Genomic DNA, 18,181 nt, shown 5'->3' with positions numbered 1-18,181 from the left:
GAGCTCGCCTGTAAGCCTTGGTATCAAAGTTTCATTTGTTGACTTTGACTCTATGGCACTTTACCAGGCACTCAGATTCTCTGAGGGAAATTAATGATCCACTTGAAAATGAACAGCAGTTGACCTTTGAGTTGTCAAAAGTTTATACTGCTGCTCTTTACTGAAATCTGGAATGGCGTAGATCACATGTTTATATGGAATAAATATAATTTCACTTGTGATATAACCCCGCCACAAAGTAGTCAGAGCAAGGTTCACCAGCCACTTCCCACTTTTATATCGCTATGTTATCCAGATATATGACTCATCCATACAAGCACATAGTCCATATTTTGTTATTGTCGTTGGGAAGTATACCGTACAGCAAATTTTAATTAACATGTTTCTTACCAGAAACAACTGAAAGAGTCCCTGGAAAGTCACCGGCAAAAGAAAGAAGATTTTGTCAACGTTCTACAGAGAGGCAAAGAGAAAATGGATACTATTAAGGTACACTCTGCTGCTGGCAGCAGCACTTAACAGATAAGATGACACATATCTTACCTAATGGCTATTTGGGCAGTGTCAGATAGTGTGGCTTAGATATGAGTAAAGCATCAAGTTTTCACACATGGATGGAGGCATACACAGCTTTCTGTCCTTGAGCCGATTTGTCTGAACTATTGGGGTCATTTAAGTAGCTATAGATTAGTTATCAGATCAGTCGTTTGCCCAGGTTCTAACTTAAAGTAAATCTTGACCGAGGTGAATAGCCCGTCAACAATTCAAGTTGATCATTTGCTGTTCAATTGGGTTCCTTAGTTGAACCATCGATTTAGATTTGGGGCTAAAATAACAACAACAATAAATTTCTATGTACAGAAAATACAGCATTTACTGACTTAAGGCATGATTGCTGAGAGCAAATACCATTGGTGCAAAGTAACAAAGTTCTAGTATTTTCTCACTCTACTTAAGTACATCTTTTACGTTTAAGACTTTTAACTTTCACACCACTGCATTTCAAAGCAAATATCTACTTTTATGTCATCTAAAAATATATATTTAAAGTATTTTTATTTTTATTTGTATATGCTTTTAAATGATTGACACCACCGATGCTATTTTTATTGTAAATTGTAATCAGGATCTGCATGATCACTCATCTGCAGGTTACAAGGTACAGTAGCACTTTATGTTGTATTATAGGCCCTGTTATATCAGCGCTCTGGATAAGTACTTTTACTTTAAATACATTTAAGATCATTTTACAGCAAGTACTCATATCTTTTTACTAAAGTAATTGAGTCAAGTATTTGTATTTTTACCTAAGTAAAAGCAATACTTCTTCCACAGCTGGTATATACCATATATACCAGTGTCACTACCGGCTATAGTTTTAAAACGGTCAAATTCAATTCATAGCTTGAATCAGAGATTGGTACTTCTTTCAAGTTCCATTCCATCAGTGTGTTACTTCCTCACAGTAACTAGTTCCTTTGGAACCAAGTTCCTTTGACCTGTAGCTTTGTGTCCTTCCTGCTGCTACAGAGAGTCGGAGCAGAGCTCCAGGCTCGCGTGCAGGGGGAGTTCAGGGCTCTGCGGCACTTCCTCCAGGAGGAGGAGGCCTGCATACTAGAGCAGCTGAGGAGGGAGCAGCAGGAGGTGTTGGACCAGCTACATCGTCACCTGGAGGCGAGCCGCGAGGCCGTTAAGGAGCTGGAGCAGAATCTGAGGGTGCTTGAGCAGGCCTCCACCTCCGCAGAGAGCAGCGTGCTGACGGAGGTCAGGCTCCAATTCTGCAAATACTTACACCTAGCTAGACCACTACTTTGCTTTAAATTTCTTTAGATTCTCTTCAGATTTATTATGCTTTTTATATAATTCGCAATGGTGTCAATATGCAGATCTTTTTTTGCTATTGCTAAATACATGCTATTTCTCTTTACGTCTCTAGCTTCCACAGCTAAGGTAAGCAATAATAACTGTGCAAAATGCTATAATTGGTAGGCTCCTTAATTGCTTTTTTAATATAAATAATATGCACATTTAATTAATGTTTCCATTTGTATTCACCGAAATTGCCAATTGTGCCGAGAATAAATGACCCACGCATAATTAACCCATGTTTGCCTTTCATAAGACCAATTGCGCAAGTGGGTTTGGCGCCAGAGATAGATGTAAGCGCTTTCAGTGTCAAATACACGGCTCCGTTGCAGTACATCACGTGGAGGAAGATGTTCAAGTCGTTGAAGCCAGGTAATCTCACCGCAGATGTGCTGCTTTAGAACCTGCACAGAGTTGTGAAGTGTAAAACATGGGCTGTCTTAACAACAACAGAAATTAATGAGGCGATGACTTCAGTATCACCCACTTGGTGTAGAAGTGCTTTTGTGGATTTAGATGTGGCATTTTGAGAAGTATTTTATATCCGTTGCCTTCGGATTGGAATGGTCTTCCCGAAAGGTCCGGCCCCGTTAACGTTCGACGTCGACACGGCCCACCCGAGCATCTACGTCTCCAGGGACAAAACGCTGGCGGTGGAATGCGACAGCGTGATCCCATACAAGCGCCATCCCAAGCGCTTCCTTCAGTGCGTCAACGTTCTGGCCGCCGAGGGTTTCCAGTCGGGCAGGCACTACTGGGAGGTGGGTGTGGGCTCCAAACCCAAGTGGGACCTGGGCGTGGCCTCTGAGGGGGGGGACCGCCAAGCCCGCATCAAGCTGAGCCCGGAGAGCGGCTTCTGGACGCTCAGGCTGCGGAACGGGGACGAATACTCGGCGGGGACGCAGCCCTGGAGCCGGCTGCAGCTCAGCTCCTCCCCTCAGAGGATCGGGATCTTCCTGGACTGCGAGGAGAGGAGGGTGTCCTTCTACAACGCGGAGAACATGAGTCTGCTGCACTCGTTCACCGACGGCCCCAGGGGCAAGGTCTTCCCCTTCTTCAGCCCGTGCATCACCAACAACAGCCAGAGGTCCCAGCCCATCCAGCTCCTCCATTACCCGCCTGTTTCGTTGACCCCCTGAGACGGTGTCTGTCAATGAAAACATTTTGAGAATCAAGGTTAAACTACACCACTGTGTTGGGACTAGTGCGTGTTATTATTATTTTTTTTGCAAGAGCTCAGCTTGTTGCTGGGGTTATCTGGTTTTATTGTTTTTCTTTTTAGCGGTTTGACTCTGCTGTCTTTGGGCACCTGAAAATAAACATTGGAACGTCTCGACAAAATGGGGAGGGTTACCAAAAATGTCTCAGCGGTGGGAAACGCGGTCTACCGTGCCCCTCATCTCATCCTCAAAACGTGGCTTCCAGATTGAAGCTGTTTGATTGCCTTAATCTGGGATTAAAAAAACAAAAAATCCAAACCACAAGGTCACACTGAAAAGCCAGAGAGTATTCTAGTAGCACGCCATTCACACTAATGAAATGAACGTGCCAAACAGTGGATTAAAACAAACCTTGAAATGAAGCGTCAAATGTCAGATTTTGTGTGAACCTGTTTTTTAACTCTTGTTTTTAAATTAAAATCACATGATGGATTTAATTACGCCGTCTCTCCGCTTTGCACTCTGTGTTATGTCGCAATTAGTGAAGTATCCTGCACTAAAGTAACTGCAGTTAATCTTATTTGTGGTATTTTGTACTTTTTCTCTCACGTTGCTTAAAATCAACTTGAGATCAAACCATTACCTTGATGGAATCTTGTGCCTTAAATTAATATAATATATTCCATTTTATTATTATTATTATTGTTATTATTAATCATGATTTCCTCTATCATTGCATAACAATCAATAAAAATATATAAAAGTGGACATTTCTTCACCATTTTGGATCTGAAATGCAGTAAGAACACTGAAATTGATAGATTGATTATGGAAGATTTATTTGAGATTCAACACAAACAACTCGAATGTTTGTATCACATTGGAATATTTTTGTGTGTGTTATGATCAGAAATCTTGCACGTGTTTCATTTCCTGTCTCCGGCAAGTGAGCCTAATCAACAACATTAAAGTCAATTGCACGAACCTTGATGTCATAAGCGCACTTTTTTTTTGAACACTTGATCTCACAAGCACCCAAGGCCTGTACTTTGGGGTTATTGAGTAGTTCAGGTTAAACCTTTGGTTTTCAGAGTCACGATGGTGATTCACTTTTTACTGTGATACTCTGTCGCCATGGTAACTTATTCTGCACGCCTAACCTGCGGGTTATGTTGGAAATATAAAACAGATGAACGTGTATAAAAGCACCGCCTACTGACTGATCAATTCTCTTGGAAAATGGCATCGCCATTCCTGATCCTGTGGATCTCGGTGCGCGAATCGAAAGAGGCTCTTTTAGGAAGGCGAGTGTTTTTAAAGACCCAACAAAACCGTTTGGCTTTCCCCGACGAGTATCTATATGAAAGACAGGCCTATACTGTAGATTCCCAGCGGTGGGAACCTACTGACAGGGCTTTGAGAGAGGCTATCGCACAGCAGTTTCTCGCCTAAAGAAACAAAAACAAAGAACAGGCCTTTTTTTTCTTTTCCCATTTACAAGTCTTTATTTTACAGTTATCTTCTGTTCTCCCGTTCCGAGGAACAAAGAAAACATATTTTAGTTTTATTGTTACCCACGCCCAGAAATAAATTACGTCACTGAAGTAGCTTATTTTCCTTATGTTCCTTTCTCCACCTCGAGCTTCGCTTTTCTGATGAGAATTGTTTATGTACTCAATCTCGACTTCTAATGTCCTCGTATTTAGGGAGCTCACATTGTCTGCTCCGACCTGAAACAAATAAAACACGATACAGTCGCTTCAGCATTCAAGCGTCCCTTTGCAAGGCTCCCTTGAAGAAAGATGCAAATGTCACGTTGAACACCCTGTTTAAATTAAGGTTAAATCTTTACCACTTGTGATCCTCTTGGCCTCAAGGTGGAGGCCATAGCTCAGGGGGAGGAAGATTTCCCCCGTCCGGCAAAATTAAGTAAAGAGAAATCAGTTGCAGCCGACCGTCCACACTCTCACCATCTGTGTTAAGATGTGAGCAAATTGAGAAGACATGAAATGCAAATGGTCGATTTAATCCCTGATCAGCGGCCACAGATGACATGCCAGTGTACAGTACATGACAGGTTGCTTACTTTGTCACCTCCGTAATGGACTAGTATGTTAGTGGGTGATGGCAGCATCAGCAATGTCTCCCCATCAGCTGTAGAGAAAGTAAAAACATTTTACTATTTACTCCCACAATAATTATTATATGGTATAATTATGTTTTATTGGCAACCCAGTATTTTAACACTGACTCACTGATGCATACCCTGTGCACAATTCCCTTGATGGGAGCTGCCAGTTCCACCAGGCTCCGATGATACACCCCCTTCCGTCTAGGGTCGAGTTGCAGCAGGAGTGTATTCCTGTGGAGGAGGTCTGCCTCGCTCCATTTTGTTTTTTGCCCTTTTTGCCTCAAACAATTTCAAAGCCATTTGTGTACCGATATCATCCTGAAACAGAGACGGATTAAAGCACTGAAGCCTTGTACTTGTCGACCTTATAAGACCTGCAAGTGAACCTGCTTACCGGTTTGAATTCTGATTTTGCTCCCAAGACAGTTTAACACTGCCGGGAATGCAGCAGAAAGAATAAGGCTGAAATTTTCTTACACTTCACAAGAATACATCTAAGCAACACATTCATGTAACAGAATAAGGATTGTAATTATAGTGAGAGAGACCGATGGGGCAGTGATGTTGATAATCCTGTTCATTTACACATTCACACTGTCTGAATTTTCTCTCGTTCCTTCCTGCCTTTGGCAGCAGTGACTGTGTTGCTTTTAGCCTGGATTATATTTCTAAATTCTTCATAGTTGTTTTATCGTATAGTTTGCTCATCTTGTGTGAAATATGCGGCCCTGGCGGACTTGTCCATGTTTGCGATTGGTCATATGGTGCAAACACCACCCCTTTAACGTTGACTCAGCACTCAGATCGGGAAAACCTGGTTTGGCTTAATGAGCTGATAACAACCGTCCTGACACAGCTTAAGCGTGATTGCGGTTGCTAGGCTTGGTGAAGCCTCCTCGCGAAAAGATACCCCGGGCATGTTGAACTTCATTCGTAGTACGGGCCCCTGGAGTGGAAGTTCCGAACGCATGAGCCGTCCCTGACACTTTAACTTGCGAGGAGGAGGAGGAGGAGGAGGAGGAGGAGGAGGATGCACGGGCCCGCCCCCCGGTTATCTCCACAAACACAGCAGAGCACCAGTGTCCTGTTTCCTCCCCACAGGTGAAAGGTCAGACAAACAGAGCGACGGTGGGGGACGCCGCACGGCCGCCCGGCGGGCCCCCCGGGGCACGGCCAGCAGGATGGCCCTGATTGGAGGCAGCGCCACGGGAGTCAGCATTGGGGGCCGCGCGCTAATAAATGGATTTTTATTAGCGCAGCGTTTAACCCCCTTTTTTTGGGCTATGTAGATTCAACATTCTCGCTCTGGTCCGGCGTTGTATCTGAAGGTCGTTCTTGAGATCTTACTACCATGACACAAAATGAAGAATAAAAGTACCACAAAAATAAAAGTACCGCATTGACATTTCTACTTAAGTAAAAGTGCTTGCTCTCAAATGTACATAAAGTAAAAGTACTTGCCATATCCAGTGCCCTGAAGTACAAAAAAAAAGTACTTAGACTGTGTTACTTTCCACAACTGTTAATTGTTATTCTTTATTTTAACACTTAATTATTAAAATCCATGCAGTTCGCCTCCATTGCGAAGCAGCATCTTCACGGGGTGGGGCAGTAAATGCAGAGTAGCCATATCTGCTACACACGGATATTGAACTTTGTTCTCGATGCGTTATGTGGAATGATATTGACCGGCGTGACCTGCAATTCTTATTTATTTTTTGTCACAGTCCAAACAAAACCGCCCCGTTCAGTACCCACTTCCAAGCTGTTGAGCTACATCAAAGTGGCCTTTCAGAGTGCAGGGCTGTTGATGAGGCCGTGTGTGTGTGTGTGTGTGTGTGTGTGGGGGGGGTGTGTGCGTGCGTGTGTGTGTGCGTGTGTGTGTGTGGGTGTGGGTGTGTGAGTGAGTGGGTTGCATGTATTCTCCGTTTCCTTCCCAGGATAGTAGCTGTGGATCGGTAAGGTGCTTCCTGATCAGAGGATGGGCCGGATGGCGTGGTGGCATTTCAAGGACGGGTCCTTGAGCCCTGAGTCCTCCCCTGGGAGGCGGCAGAATTAAACACTGCAAGCTTTCATCTGGCACAGCACGGGGGGAGGGGGTCCCGCCCGCCAGCCTTTTTTTTTTTTTATTGCTGTTTAAACTATATCATTGAATATCAGCGATAATGTTTGTTCATGATCCTAACGGTGTTGTTTTTGGAACTGGATTTTGTGCATTCCCGCAGGCCAGGCCGTGCTGAACCAGCAACACAGAAGAGAGTGTTTGTTTTCCTGCGCAACAAGCCGCACAGCAGGGCTACAACAAGGAACCTGTTTTAATTACAACCGTTCAATCACAACATTGTTTCCCGGGGTCAGAGAGGTGCTTTGAGGGAGCAGGGAAAACACAAGATGTTCTCCTGGCTCCCTGCTGCGACTAAGCCTTGGCTCTGATCTCGCTCAACCTTTGTTTTTTCAGCATCATTCACGATGCAAAAGTGGGGTTTTCACGTGTAGTTTACTTAATTCTGCCGACTGGAAAGTGTCCGTTGGATGGCCTACGGACATTTTTAAAATTTTGAAAACTGTGATTCCTATGCTGTCAATTTGCCTGTAGCTCCTTCCACCACAAGGTGGGCCACACCCGGGGAATTAATACAACAGTGGTAGTTTTTTTTAATCTGTGAGAATCCCCCCCACCCCACACACACACACAAATTTAAAAACATACATGCACACAAACTTAAATACACACACACACACACACATGCTCACACACACACACTATTGCAAATCAACTTCCAAGGCTCTCTTGTGTAGTGTCAATTGTGTGTGTGTGTGTGTGTGTTGTGTGTCCAAACATGCACCTCTTCAACCTCTTAAATTTGCCTCAGTTAAGTGTGTTACTTACTACATGGTTTTTTACTTTCAAATCTCCTCTCCATGCCTCCACACACTTTTGGGACTTTTGGGAATTCACACTTTTGGGAATCTCTCTGGGATGGAGTGTGTGTGTGTGTGTGTGGGGGGGGGGGGGGGGGGGGGTTATTTTAGGCAGATCATGGGTTCTAGCAGGGACAGATACGTGCAGGATTAACAGCCTTCGTGTTATTTTCATGTGAGGCGCCGTTTGTTCTGTCAGTAATTGAATTGCAGTAACTTGTGATGGTTAAAAGTGACATCTAGCAGCAGTGGCTATAGATGAACACAACCCCCGGAGACAAAACCGGTGGGGTAACCCAGGAGCCGCATCGGAATAATCACATTTCCATTGCGATGAGTGGACAATCTAATTTGGAGCTCTGGGGGTTGACAGTGCAATGACAGAGGGAGAGTGTGTGTGTGTGTGTGTATGGACGTGTGTGTGCGTGTGTGTGTGTGTGTGTGTGTTTGTGTGTGCGCGCGTGCGATGGAAATTACTTTTACAAGTAGTCACAGCTGCACAAGGTGGTCATGAAGTGAAGAGAATGAGTTCTTTAAGCCAGGAAGGACACCCCCCTCCCACACCCACCCACACACACACACACACACACACACACACACACACAGACACACACACACAATTTAGTTGCAGCTTACTTTATGAAGCAGAGGGGTGGGGTGGTGGGTGTGTGTGCGTGCTCCAGTCACGGACAAGGGAAAGGGAAATCATTGTAAATCCCACTCAGTGCCGTATGCACCCAATTGACTAGTGGTGGGTGGGGGGGGGGGGGGGATGCGCTTTTTCTTTTCCTCTGCAGAAAAGCGGATCCGACATCCTTTCTGCAGAGAGGGAGAGAGAGAGAGAGAGAGTGAGAGAGAGAGGCGCGTCACCTGAGTTTGGACTTTACTTTCCACAGTCCCGTGCACTGACCACCGCGCATCCAGGACCGAGATCCAGACGCTATATCCACACACACACACCCACACACACACGCACATCTAACCCCCGGAGACTGGAAACCTGGAAATGAAGACAGATTCCACGCTTTTCTGCCGTGTTTGGACTGGAATTGCATGTTTCTCAGGTGAGTCCCCGGGAGCGAGGAAAGTTCGGGTGTCAGCAAAGCAGCCCCGCACTGCTCCGCACTGCTCCGCGTGCAAGTGTTTTTTAATTTCATTTCGTTTCATTAAATCATTCTTTTTTTTTTTTATTTCATAGGAAAGTAGACTAATCCCTTACACTGCTATTCGTTATTCTAAATTAAATGAAAGTTTTTTTTCCCCCTTTACGTTATGCTGCATTGCAATGGAACGCAGACTACAATTGACATGAATCACTGTTTTCACCTGTATTTTTTTATTTTTTTATTTTACTTATTTATTTTTTCTTACCTGATACTTGCGTGTTTAAATTTCGCGGTGATTTCCAGTCTCGATTCAAAAAGCGCCGCTTTTCAGAAGATAAATGAAAGATGACTGGGGGACACCATGTGATGGATTCATTTGTCACCGCCTGATTGATAGAAGCACTCGGGGGAGGTGTGCGGGGGTCGTGTTCGAGAGATATGGAATTGAAGTTTACTGATAAGGCATTTGGAAAGCAAATGTGCACAAAAAGGTTCCACCTCGAAGGGAGTTGTTGACCTGTGGGTGCCCTGCACTGCAGGGGGCCCTTGAAAACAAGAGCCACTTTCTTTGGAAGTTTATTCAGACCCAGAAAGAAGTTTTTGCTCCAACAAGCACTTTTTTTTTTTTAATAGAACCGCTGACATGAATATATAATAGTGGAATAACATATGCATCGGCTGTGCCTTATGATTTAATGAACAGGTTTCGAGCGCAGAGATATTCAACACCAGTTGCTGCTGAGCAGCTGTTCATAAAGAGCGGGGAATACTTTTGGGAAGCAATGCTGCCATATGGCCACTTAAATCATAACTCAACAGTGGATTGTGCTCCCTCTCTTCATGTGACTCATTAGTGCTATATCCTGGTCCGGACATATTTGAATAATAGGTAAACAGTCGTATAATATTCCAAGGAGCCTGGAACTCCTCCATATAGTATCTTAGTATGGTATATACTGTGTGTTATACTGTATACTGTAGTAGTCTAGGGTTCCCAGTGAAGGCTTTTTATGATTAGTGGCTCGGGTTTGTTGGAAGAATTTAGTGAAAAGGTAGTGAGAATATAGCTCGAAGCCTCTTTTTTTCTTATCTGTGTTTACGACGAAACACAGATAACCAAAACAAAGATAACCACCTTTTAAGGCCTCCTCCGCCTGATGTGCTCACCACAGCATGATCACACGATGCAGAGTGTTTAACATCCAGTCAAATCCGATCCTCGCATCTTCATTAAAATGCAATTTCTGTGGTGCAGAATCAACAAAAGTCCAGAATGTTCATCTACGCAACTTCTTCATTTCGAGTTTTTGTCACGTTCAAGTGAATTCCAGACTGTATAGGGTGGCTGGCTTCTCAACCTTCGTATGTGACTTTTTTGACAAAGACATGACACATCATTTCCAACGTAGATTAAGCAAAAAAAAAAACTGCAGTGCGAAAGGTATAAACCAGGAAAATCTCTCCATCCATCATTCCATAGGCTCATCTGGTTAGATATGACCCCTCGCGGGAAATGTGGGTACTCACAGGAAGTGATGTGAGAAAACGGTGCTCCATTGGACAGCAAACAAATGAATGAACATTAAGCCCCTTTTCCACACGGAGTCCATAACGGTGCTGGATAAAAAATATCCAGCAAAGGCAGTAGGCAGTCATTCCCACATGGCCTCCTTTATGGAAAAGTTCCGTACGGAGTCTGTTCCCACACAATGACTGTTCCGGATACATTACGTCATGCTCGCGTGAGAGGTGTGTAGTATCCCGTGAGACTTGGCAACAGAATCGTTTTTTTTTAGACCAGCGCTTCGCTCCCCGTCTCCTCCTCGCCCCACGGACTCTTCCCTCCTCCGCCTGAGAGGGGACAGAGCCCCCGTCCCCGGACGCAATAACCCTGAACCCCATGTTATTAAATCAGTGTGATCACTTTCAACCTGACCTTCACTCTCCTCCGGAGGATGAACCTTCTCCACCCCTTCCACCTTTTCGTTCTCTCATCTTTGCGGCCGAGCACCAGGGTTCGTATTGGACTCGACATGCCCGAACGTTTTTTTTTTTTCTTCCCGAAACAAATAATCTTTTAAAATATTTGTGCAAAGAAAAATATTAGCAAAAAAAACCCCAAAACTATTTGTGCTTTATTTGGATTTGGCTCCACCCCTGCTTTACGGAAATGTTACTGCTTCCGTTCGCACACGCTTCCATTCACAGCCGTCCCGGTAATTTGCCGGAAATTATATTAGGTCGAGAGTGGGGAAATCTTACGGAACCACTTTTACGGAACGTCGACACCGGCTCCCGTTCCCGCGTCATGCCAATACGGAACATTGGCGGTGGATTTAAGGCTTTCAGTGCGAGTGGGAAAGGGGCTTTAGCCTCTTGTTGTATGTTCTTATTCCAATGCCAGTTCTCAAGCCAACTCCCCCACTGCTCCAGAGCCTTGTGGTTGTGGGCAAACATTATTGTCCGTCTCACTTGTGACCACAGGCGCTCTTTCGCAACGTCAAAAGAAAACGCAGGTTTAGCCCCAAAAGCCTGAAATAATTTCTAAGCAGTTGAAATGGATGACTCCACTTCCCAGAAGATGACTTCATGGTAAAGTCTTGTGGCCCTATTGACTTTAGTACTGTTCACTTCCACCTTGTCTCTCACCACTGTCGCGGAGGAAGACGGGGGCCAGAGCGCGAGAGGAAAATGACCTCCTTGCCAACTGAAAGACGAAGATGACACTGCCATTTTACCATGGACGCCATATTCGTGGAGCTTTAATCCTCTACCTCTACACCTTTTTTTGCCTTCCCGCTGCATTAATTATGACATAGTTTCAGAATTTCTTCCATTATTTAGGAGCAAACAATCTCATTATTGCCTTCCATTCAAGTGGCTTTCCTGGTTGTAGCCTGTTTTATGGTTAAAAGAAAATGTCATTCCAGTCCCATAATAATCGCGTAGAAACAGCCATAGAAACAGCCATAGAAACAGCCATAGAAACAGCCATAGAAACAGCAGTGTTGATTTCAGATACCAAGCTAAACATCAGAATGAGGGGATTTTGGTCTTGACAGCTATTCGAGTCTTGGGCGTAGCGTGTTGATGTTGCTCTCAGCGGTGTGTTTTCGGTTCGCATACCTCCGCTTGATCGGATCATCCCAGAAATCCGAGTCTCGACTCGGGCTATTTTTTCTTCTTCTAGTCATCTGCTAGAGGGGTCGAGTTGTTTAAGCCAACAGCCGCCCTCTATTCTCAGCACTGATCTCTGGATTTCAACCTCGGGGCTCCTTGGAGAGGGAGCCCTGTCCTTGGATATCTGGTTCTATCAGCTGGGGAGCTCCATGGAGGAGGAGGAGGAGGAGGAGGAGGAGAGAGGAGGGAAGAATGCCTCTGCTCCATGTGGGAAAGCTCTCAGCAATAAAATGCAAATAAATATACTGTCCAGTACCTCACTCATCATAGGCATAGAATAACAAGGCCCCAGGGGTGATTGGCCGCCTTGTGCTACACAGAATAAGCATCGCTAGGTGCTCCTTTGGCACGGCACCACCACACAACCAGGGCAGAGGGAGAGATAAGCTCCTTCAACACTAGGAATCCACGACAAAAGCCAAATATGTGTCTAGTTGGTGTCAGGTGGTTAATGGAAACCACCTGGGATTTTCTAGATATGTTTTTTTTTTTTAGTTTTTTTTTTACTATTGCCTTGACCCCCCTCATGTGTTCTGCACCCACCACTCACTCGGATCTTTACTGGATTCGACAGCAGCCGCCAGTTAAGTGTTTTCTAAAGGTAGAGTATTTATTTTCTGTCATTATGATGCATTGCCGTGTCGGGACCGTTGTGAATCACGCACGCTCTTAGTTGGCGGTAAATGGATGATTATCACTGAGACGGATCCATTTAGCACGATCTCTTGAGGGAACCTCAGAACAATATAAGGCGAAGATAAGCCATTTGTCTTAAATGCTGTAAAAAAAATACTATTTATTTATTTAAAAAAAATAAATATATATATATATATATATATATCTGCTGAATACCCCCCCCCCCCAGCCCCACACACACACACACACACACACACACACACACACACACACTCGGTCTTCATTAAGTCAGTAGGCCGTCGGCAAAAGTTACGCTTGTGACTCCTACACACTTTCCAATCTGGAAAATCTGAAATTAGTTTGGACAGAATAGCAGTTTCCTCGATATAAGGGAGTTAAAGAAACAAAGGGAGGGATTGTCTATTATGTTCACTTAAAAGAACATTTTCAAGGCACCATCTGTCTGGGTGTGTAGGACTAAGTGCATGAAAACCAGCCCATGTGATGTTCAGAGAGGAGGCTTTTAGAAGTAACCTGGACGGAAATCAACAATCGGCATCTTTGGCTTTTGTTGCCCGAATTGCTGCAGAGTGGTGGCAACCGAAACCCATGACAGGGGGTGGGGAAGGGAGTATTACAGTGTCTCAAAATGCTCGTGTTGCGTAGGAATAAGCAGTACTTCACATGAGTCACTGTTGCCATTAGCCGCCTGTAGACGCATGATCAATTCATGGACGGGTTATACTTGTCCTGTCCTCGGAGGTCACTTGAGGTTCATGGGAAAAGGACGCGTTGCTGGAAGTTGTCAGCACTCTCAATCTCAATTCTCCCATTTCACTACACTGAATACGATTTCCTTCAAGACCCTTTTTTATAACAAATGAAGCTGCCACATTGAACTGACATGTGACATGCCATTTGAGATTTGTTAATGGCCAGCGTCTCTCAAGCATTATGGGACTCTTTGAGTTAGGCCTCAGATATAGGCCTCAGATAATATAGGCCTGCAGTTATCTGAGGCCTATATATAGTGCTGCGGCTACACTCTATTAAACTCAGAGTTTACCAGAACTTGTTTGGTGTTCATTTCCAGCAAGGGGAAATAATTTCTCAGCGAAATGATGACATGTGAAAATGAATTGCTGCAGAGGAAGCGCCTGAGGTGTCCGGTGTGCCTGTGAGGCAGGTAAAGGAAAATGCAGTCAGCGACATGAGTATTAAACATAGGAAGCTGGCCCAGATGGCCCACTGCTGCATCCTTACTCTGCAACCTTCTTCTGGCAGGAAGTAGGGAAGGCCTCACTCCCAATAGCGCAGAGTACATGGACACTACGAATGTCATCCCACTTCATCGTAACAATGAAATCAAAGCCATTGCCATGCCAGTCAGGCCGTCGCCTGGCTTGGCCTGGCCTTGTGTCGAGATGACTACGGAAATGGACTTTATTTCATTCAGAACAGAGGGAGGGTTGAATGGGAAAAAGTAATAGAGGAAGAGCGGAAGAGAGAGAGAGAGAGAGAGAGAGAGAGAGAGAGAGAGAGAGAGAGAGAGGTTGGGAAAGACACAATAAAGCCTGGGGTGGGATGACTCCACATCCCAGAGAGCAGGTCTGCTCCGTGGCCTGGCTGGCCTTCTGGCTCCAGCCGGACATGCGGGGCAATTTCAGAGGAGCGCGGCCCTGGCTTTTGGCCAGATGCTGTGACACTGCACCATTCTCTTGTCCTGTGCCACTACAAAATGTTTCAGCTTTGATTTCAAGAACTTGTTCCAACGCTTGTGTCTTGCATTAAGTTGTAAAGCCTCATATGTGTGTCACTCATGTGTGACAGGTTCCACTCTTAATTTACTTGATTTCCATGTACTGATCCACCAAGATGAGAAATTCTTGGTCAAGGCTGAAGCCAGATTTAATAAAACAATGGACTGAATACCAAGCAGAGAATACTGAATGCAGGCATTTCTGTTATTTTGCAAATCTGCCCGTTTTCTCTTTTTGAAGCAAAGTCTTATCAGATTGTATTAGCAGTAATGCCTTTTCAGAAAGTAATCACTGCGATTGCCATGATTAGCGAGCAAGACACGAGACTAGCAGCTGTTTAATGTCCTGCAGCCCTAAAAGAAAAGTTATATTCTGTGATGTTTCTTCTTCAATTGTAGTATTACACCCCATTGACAGAGCTCATGTTGCTTATCGCCTGCAATGGGAGGGGATTTTATAATCAATGCAGGATTTGCAGTTAATTGACAGGAAAGAATGACTTGCATACAAATTGAATTAGCTGCTTGCTCTCACCACCAGCTTTTCCATTCCCCTACAAGTTGACGAGGATAATGCATTTTCTACTCTCACACATTTAGCTCATGTCTGAGCTCGACAGCCATTGCCAAATAACCACGTTTTCACTTCAAAGTTGAACCGGTATCACCTGTTTTATTCTTCGACATACACACGTTCCTTTTGAGGTTCTTTATTATCAAATGGTTCCATACAGCAACATATTCACAGTTCAAAAAAGCCGAGTAGGTGAATGCAAACACTGTCACATATTCTATCAATTTGGGCTATTTTATAGTACTAGTATATGCCTGTTCAAAATGTAAGACTTAAGGCATTTTCATTGTACAGTTTATTAAAATGTCAATGATTCAGTCCTGTGTTGGAAGATGAAACTAGCAGTTAAAGCCATACACCGGGGAAAGACTCTTTGTGACTGAGCCCTAAAGCCCCCCCAGCTGGCTGTTTATTCAAAGTGTATTAATATGACACGTGTCGCGTGTACAAGTTGCACCAAATTCGACGCTGCACGTCCTTGGCTCTCAATAATACACAATACACCCGCCAACTGTGAGGTAGATCGGATGAACGAACGTTGTCGAGATAATAGAAGGACATACAGTACATACAGAGCTTCCGGCCTTTAGTTAGATTCAGCCAAATACGAGAGATGCCACCGTGTGGTGTTTTCTGCCGAATATTTCTGGGTGTTCTGAATATCCCTATTTATACAGACAGACATACAGATATACATACACACATACATACAGACAGACGGACGTGCATAAAGACGTATGTCTGTGGCAGTTTCTCCTACCACACGCCACCCAAGTGGCGTTTTCAGGGCCAGTTGGAAGTAACCAGGAGCAGATGAAACATGTCATGACAGGGCTCCTCTCCTAAGTGAGTGTGAGGATGGGGGTCTTAACCTGTTGCCCATTAGCCCAACCATCGAGCAACAGGTATGCAGCCACTGTGATCCCAATCACCTAGATCCAGGTCAGGTGTGGCAGCTTAACCCAGACCATCCCCCCACCATACCCCCGACACCAAACTGAAGCCAGGGAGAATTCCTGGCCGAAACCTACTCCCCCCCCGACCACCAAGCAGAGAACAAAAATGAAAAAAAAAAATGCTTAAAACAGACTCAGGGTTACTACACCTAAAACGACAGACTCTGATGAGCAACGAGCAACAGGTATGCAGCCACTCTGATCCCAATCACCTAGATCCAGGTCAGCTGTGGCTGCTCAACACAGACCATCCCCACACCACACATACATACTGACAGACTGACGGACGGACAGACAGACAGACAGACAGACAGATAGACAGACAGAGATTCCGGCCTTTTTATTAACATTCAGCTGAATACCAGAGACGCCGCTGCGTGGTATTTTTTGCTGAATATTTCTGGGTGTTCTGAACGTCTCTATTTTTGTATGTATGCATGCATACACACATACAGACAACATGCATACATACATACACATACATACATACATACATACATACATACACATACATACATACATACATACACATACATACATACATACATACATACATACAGACAACATGCATACATACATGCATACATACATACATACATACATACACATACATACATACATACATACATACATACATCCATACATACATCCATACATACATACATACATACATACATACATACATACATACATACATACACACATAAAGACATATATACACACAGATGGACAGACAGACAAACAGACAGACAGACAGACAGACATGCATACAGACAGACAGATATACAGACAGACAGACAGACAGACAGACGGACAGACAGAAATTACGGGCTTTTTAGTTAGATTCGGCCAAAACCCAGAGATCGCGTGGTGCTTTCTGGCGAAAATTTCCTGGTGTTCTGAACGTTCCTATTTTTATTTCCAAGTGTTCCATTTAAAAAAAGAATTCATCTTCCCAACGCCCCCACAAAGACTGTGCAAGGTTGACATAACATCGACAAAATGAATGACATCGATTAAATCCTCTTGTCGACTTCTTGAAGTTCTCATCAGGAGAGACGGGAAAGCAAAGCCTCCTGGATTTGCTTTACTGCCAATTTTGACTTTGCCTCAAGCTTTGAAAACCTCCATCCAGACAAGACATTGTTGTTCCTGTAGAACAGAGCATTCAAGGCATTTCTGACTTGTGCGATGTGGAAGAAATTCTTCTGCAATGATCGGTGAGGTTAATCTGCCCGCGACATGAAAACAAAAACTGAGAATATTCAGGAATATTCATTCTGCAGAATAAAGAGAAAGCTTCAGTACTGCTCCAAGGCAGCGTTCTGACCAGTCTAATCTTATTTCTGATCAAGAGGGCTTTATACAAGGGGTCAGAAGTCATTTACAAGTCTGTGTCCCTCAACTGTCTCCCTGGAGGCCAACCTCAAACAGTAAATTAACAGGAACTTGTAAATGACCTGGCAGACGCAGATTACAATCCCTTACAATGCACCTCCAGGCTCCCCTGGGGTTATTCCTCATCTCCTTACAAGGTAAACAGGGCCAAATGTGATCTGGTTCTTCCATGTTAGAACTGACATTGTAAAGAGAAAGAACATTTCTCTTCACATAAAGTTGGGGGGGGGTTCCTGGGAAAACAGAGACAATGTTTTAAAGAACTCCCCCTCTGGAGGTAGAGGCCTTTGTCCTCATTCGAAATAGATGATCGTAAGCATTTTTCTCTCACAACGAGCGGGAATGGACGATCGAGTCGAAAGGCCAGGGAAGAACCGCGACGGGCACGTACAGTGCATTCTGAATGAGTAAAAAAGAAAAAAACCAAGGCTCCCACGGCTCCCACGGCATCCTTGTGACAAAATGGAGGCTAAATTCAGTGAGGCTTTATTTG

General features: G+C 44.3%; 2 protein-coding genes across 2 annotated transcripts in view; both read left to right on the top strand.

Moving 5' to 3' along the window:
• trim105 (tripartite motif containing 105) overlaps positions 1-4,001 on the top strand; it is a 6,029-nt gene extending 2,028 nt beyond the window's left edge. The window contains exons 4-8 of the mRNA XM_080008577.1: positions 394-489; positions 1,531-1,764; positions 1,937-1,950; positions 2,123-2,238; positions 2,446-4,001. Coding sequence (XP_079864703.1) covers positions 394-489; positions 1,531-1,764; positions 1,937-1,950; positions 2,123-2,238; positions 2,446-3,005 — 1,020 coding nt within the window. The 3' untranslated portion in view covers positions 3,006-4,001. The remainder of the gene's footprint in view (positions 1-393; positions 490-1,530; positions 1,765-1,936; positions 1,951-2,122; positions 2,239-2,445) is intronic.
• A 5,010-nt stretch (positions 4,002-9,011) lies between these two features.
• flt4 (fms related receptor tyrosine kinase 4) overlaps positions 9,012-18,181 on the top strand; it is a 46,481-nt gene continuing 37,311 nt past the window's right edge. Inside the window, exon 1 of the mRNA XM_080008582.1 lies at positions 9,012-9,143. Coding sequence (XP_079864708.1) covers positions 9,086-9,143 — 58 coding nt within the window. The 5' untranslated portion in view covers positions 9,012-9,085. The remainder of the gene's footprint in view (positions 9,144-18,181) is intronic.

Source organism: Zeus faber (genome assembly GCF_960531495.2).
Source record: "Zeus faber genome assembly, chromosome: 10".
Lineage (NCBI taxonomy): Eukaryota > Metazoa > Chordata > Actinopteri > Zeiformes > Zeidae > Zeus > Zeus faber.
The sequence above is the reverse complement of the archived record's forward strand: the minus strand, read 5'-3'. Positions and strand labels throughout refer to the sequence as shown.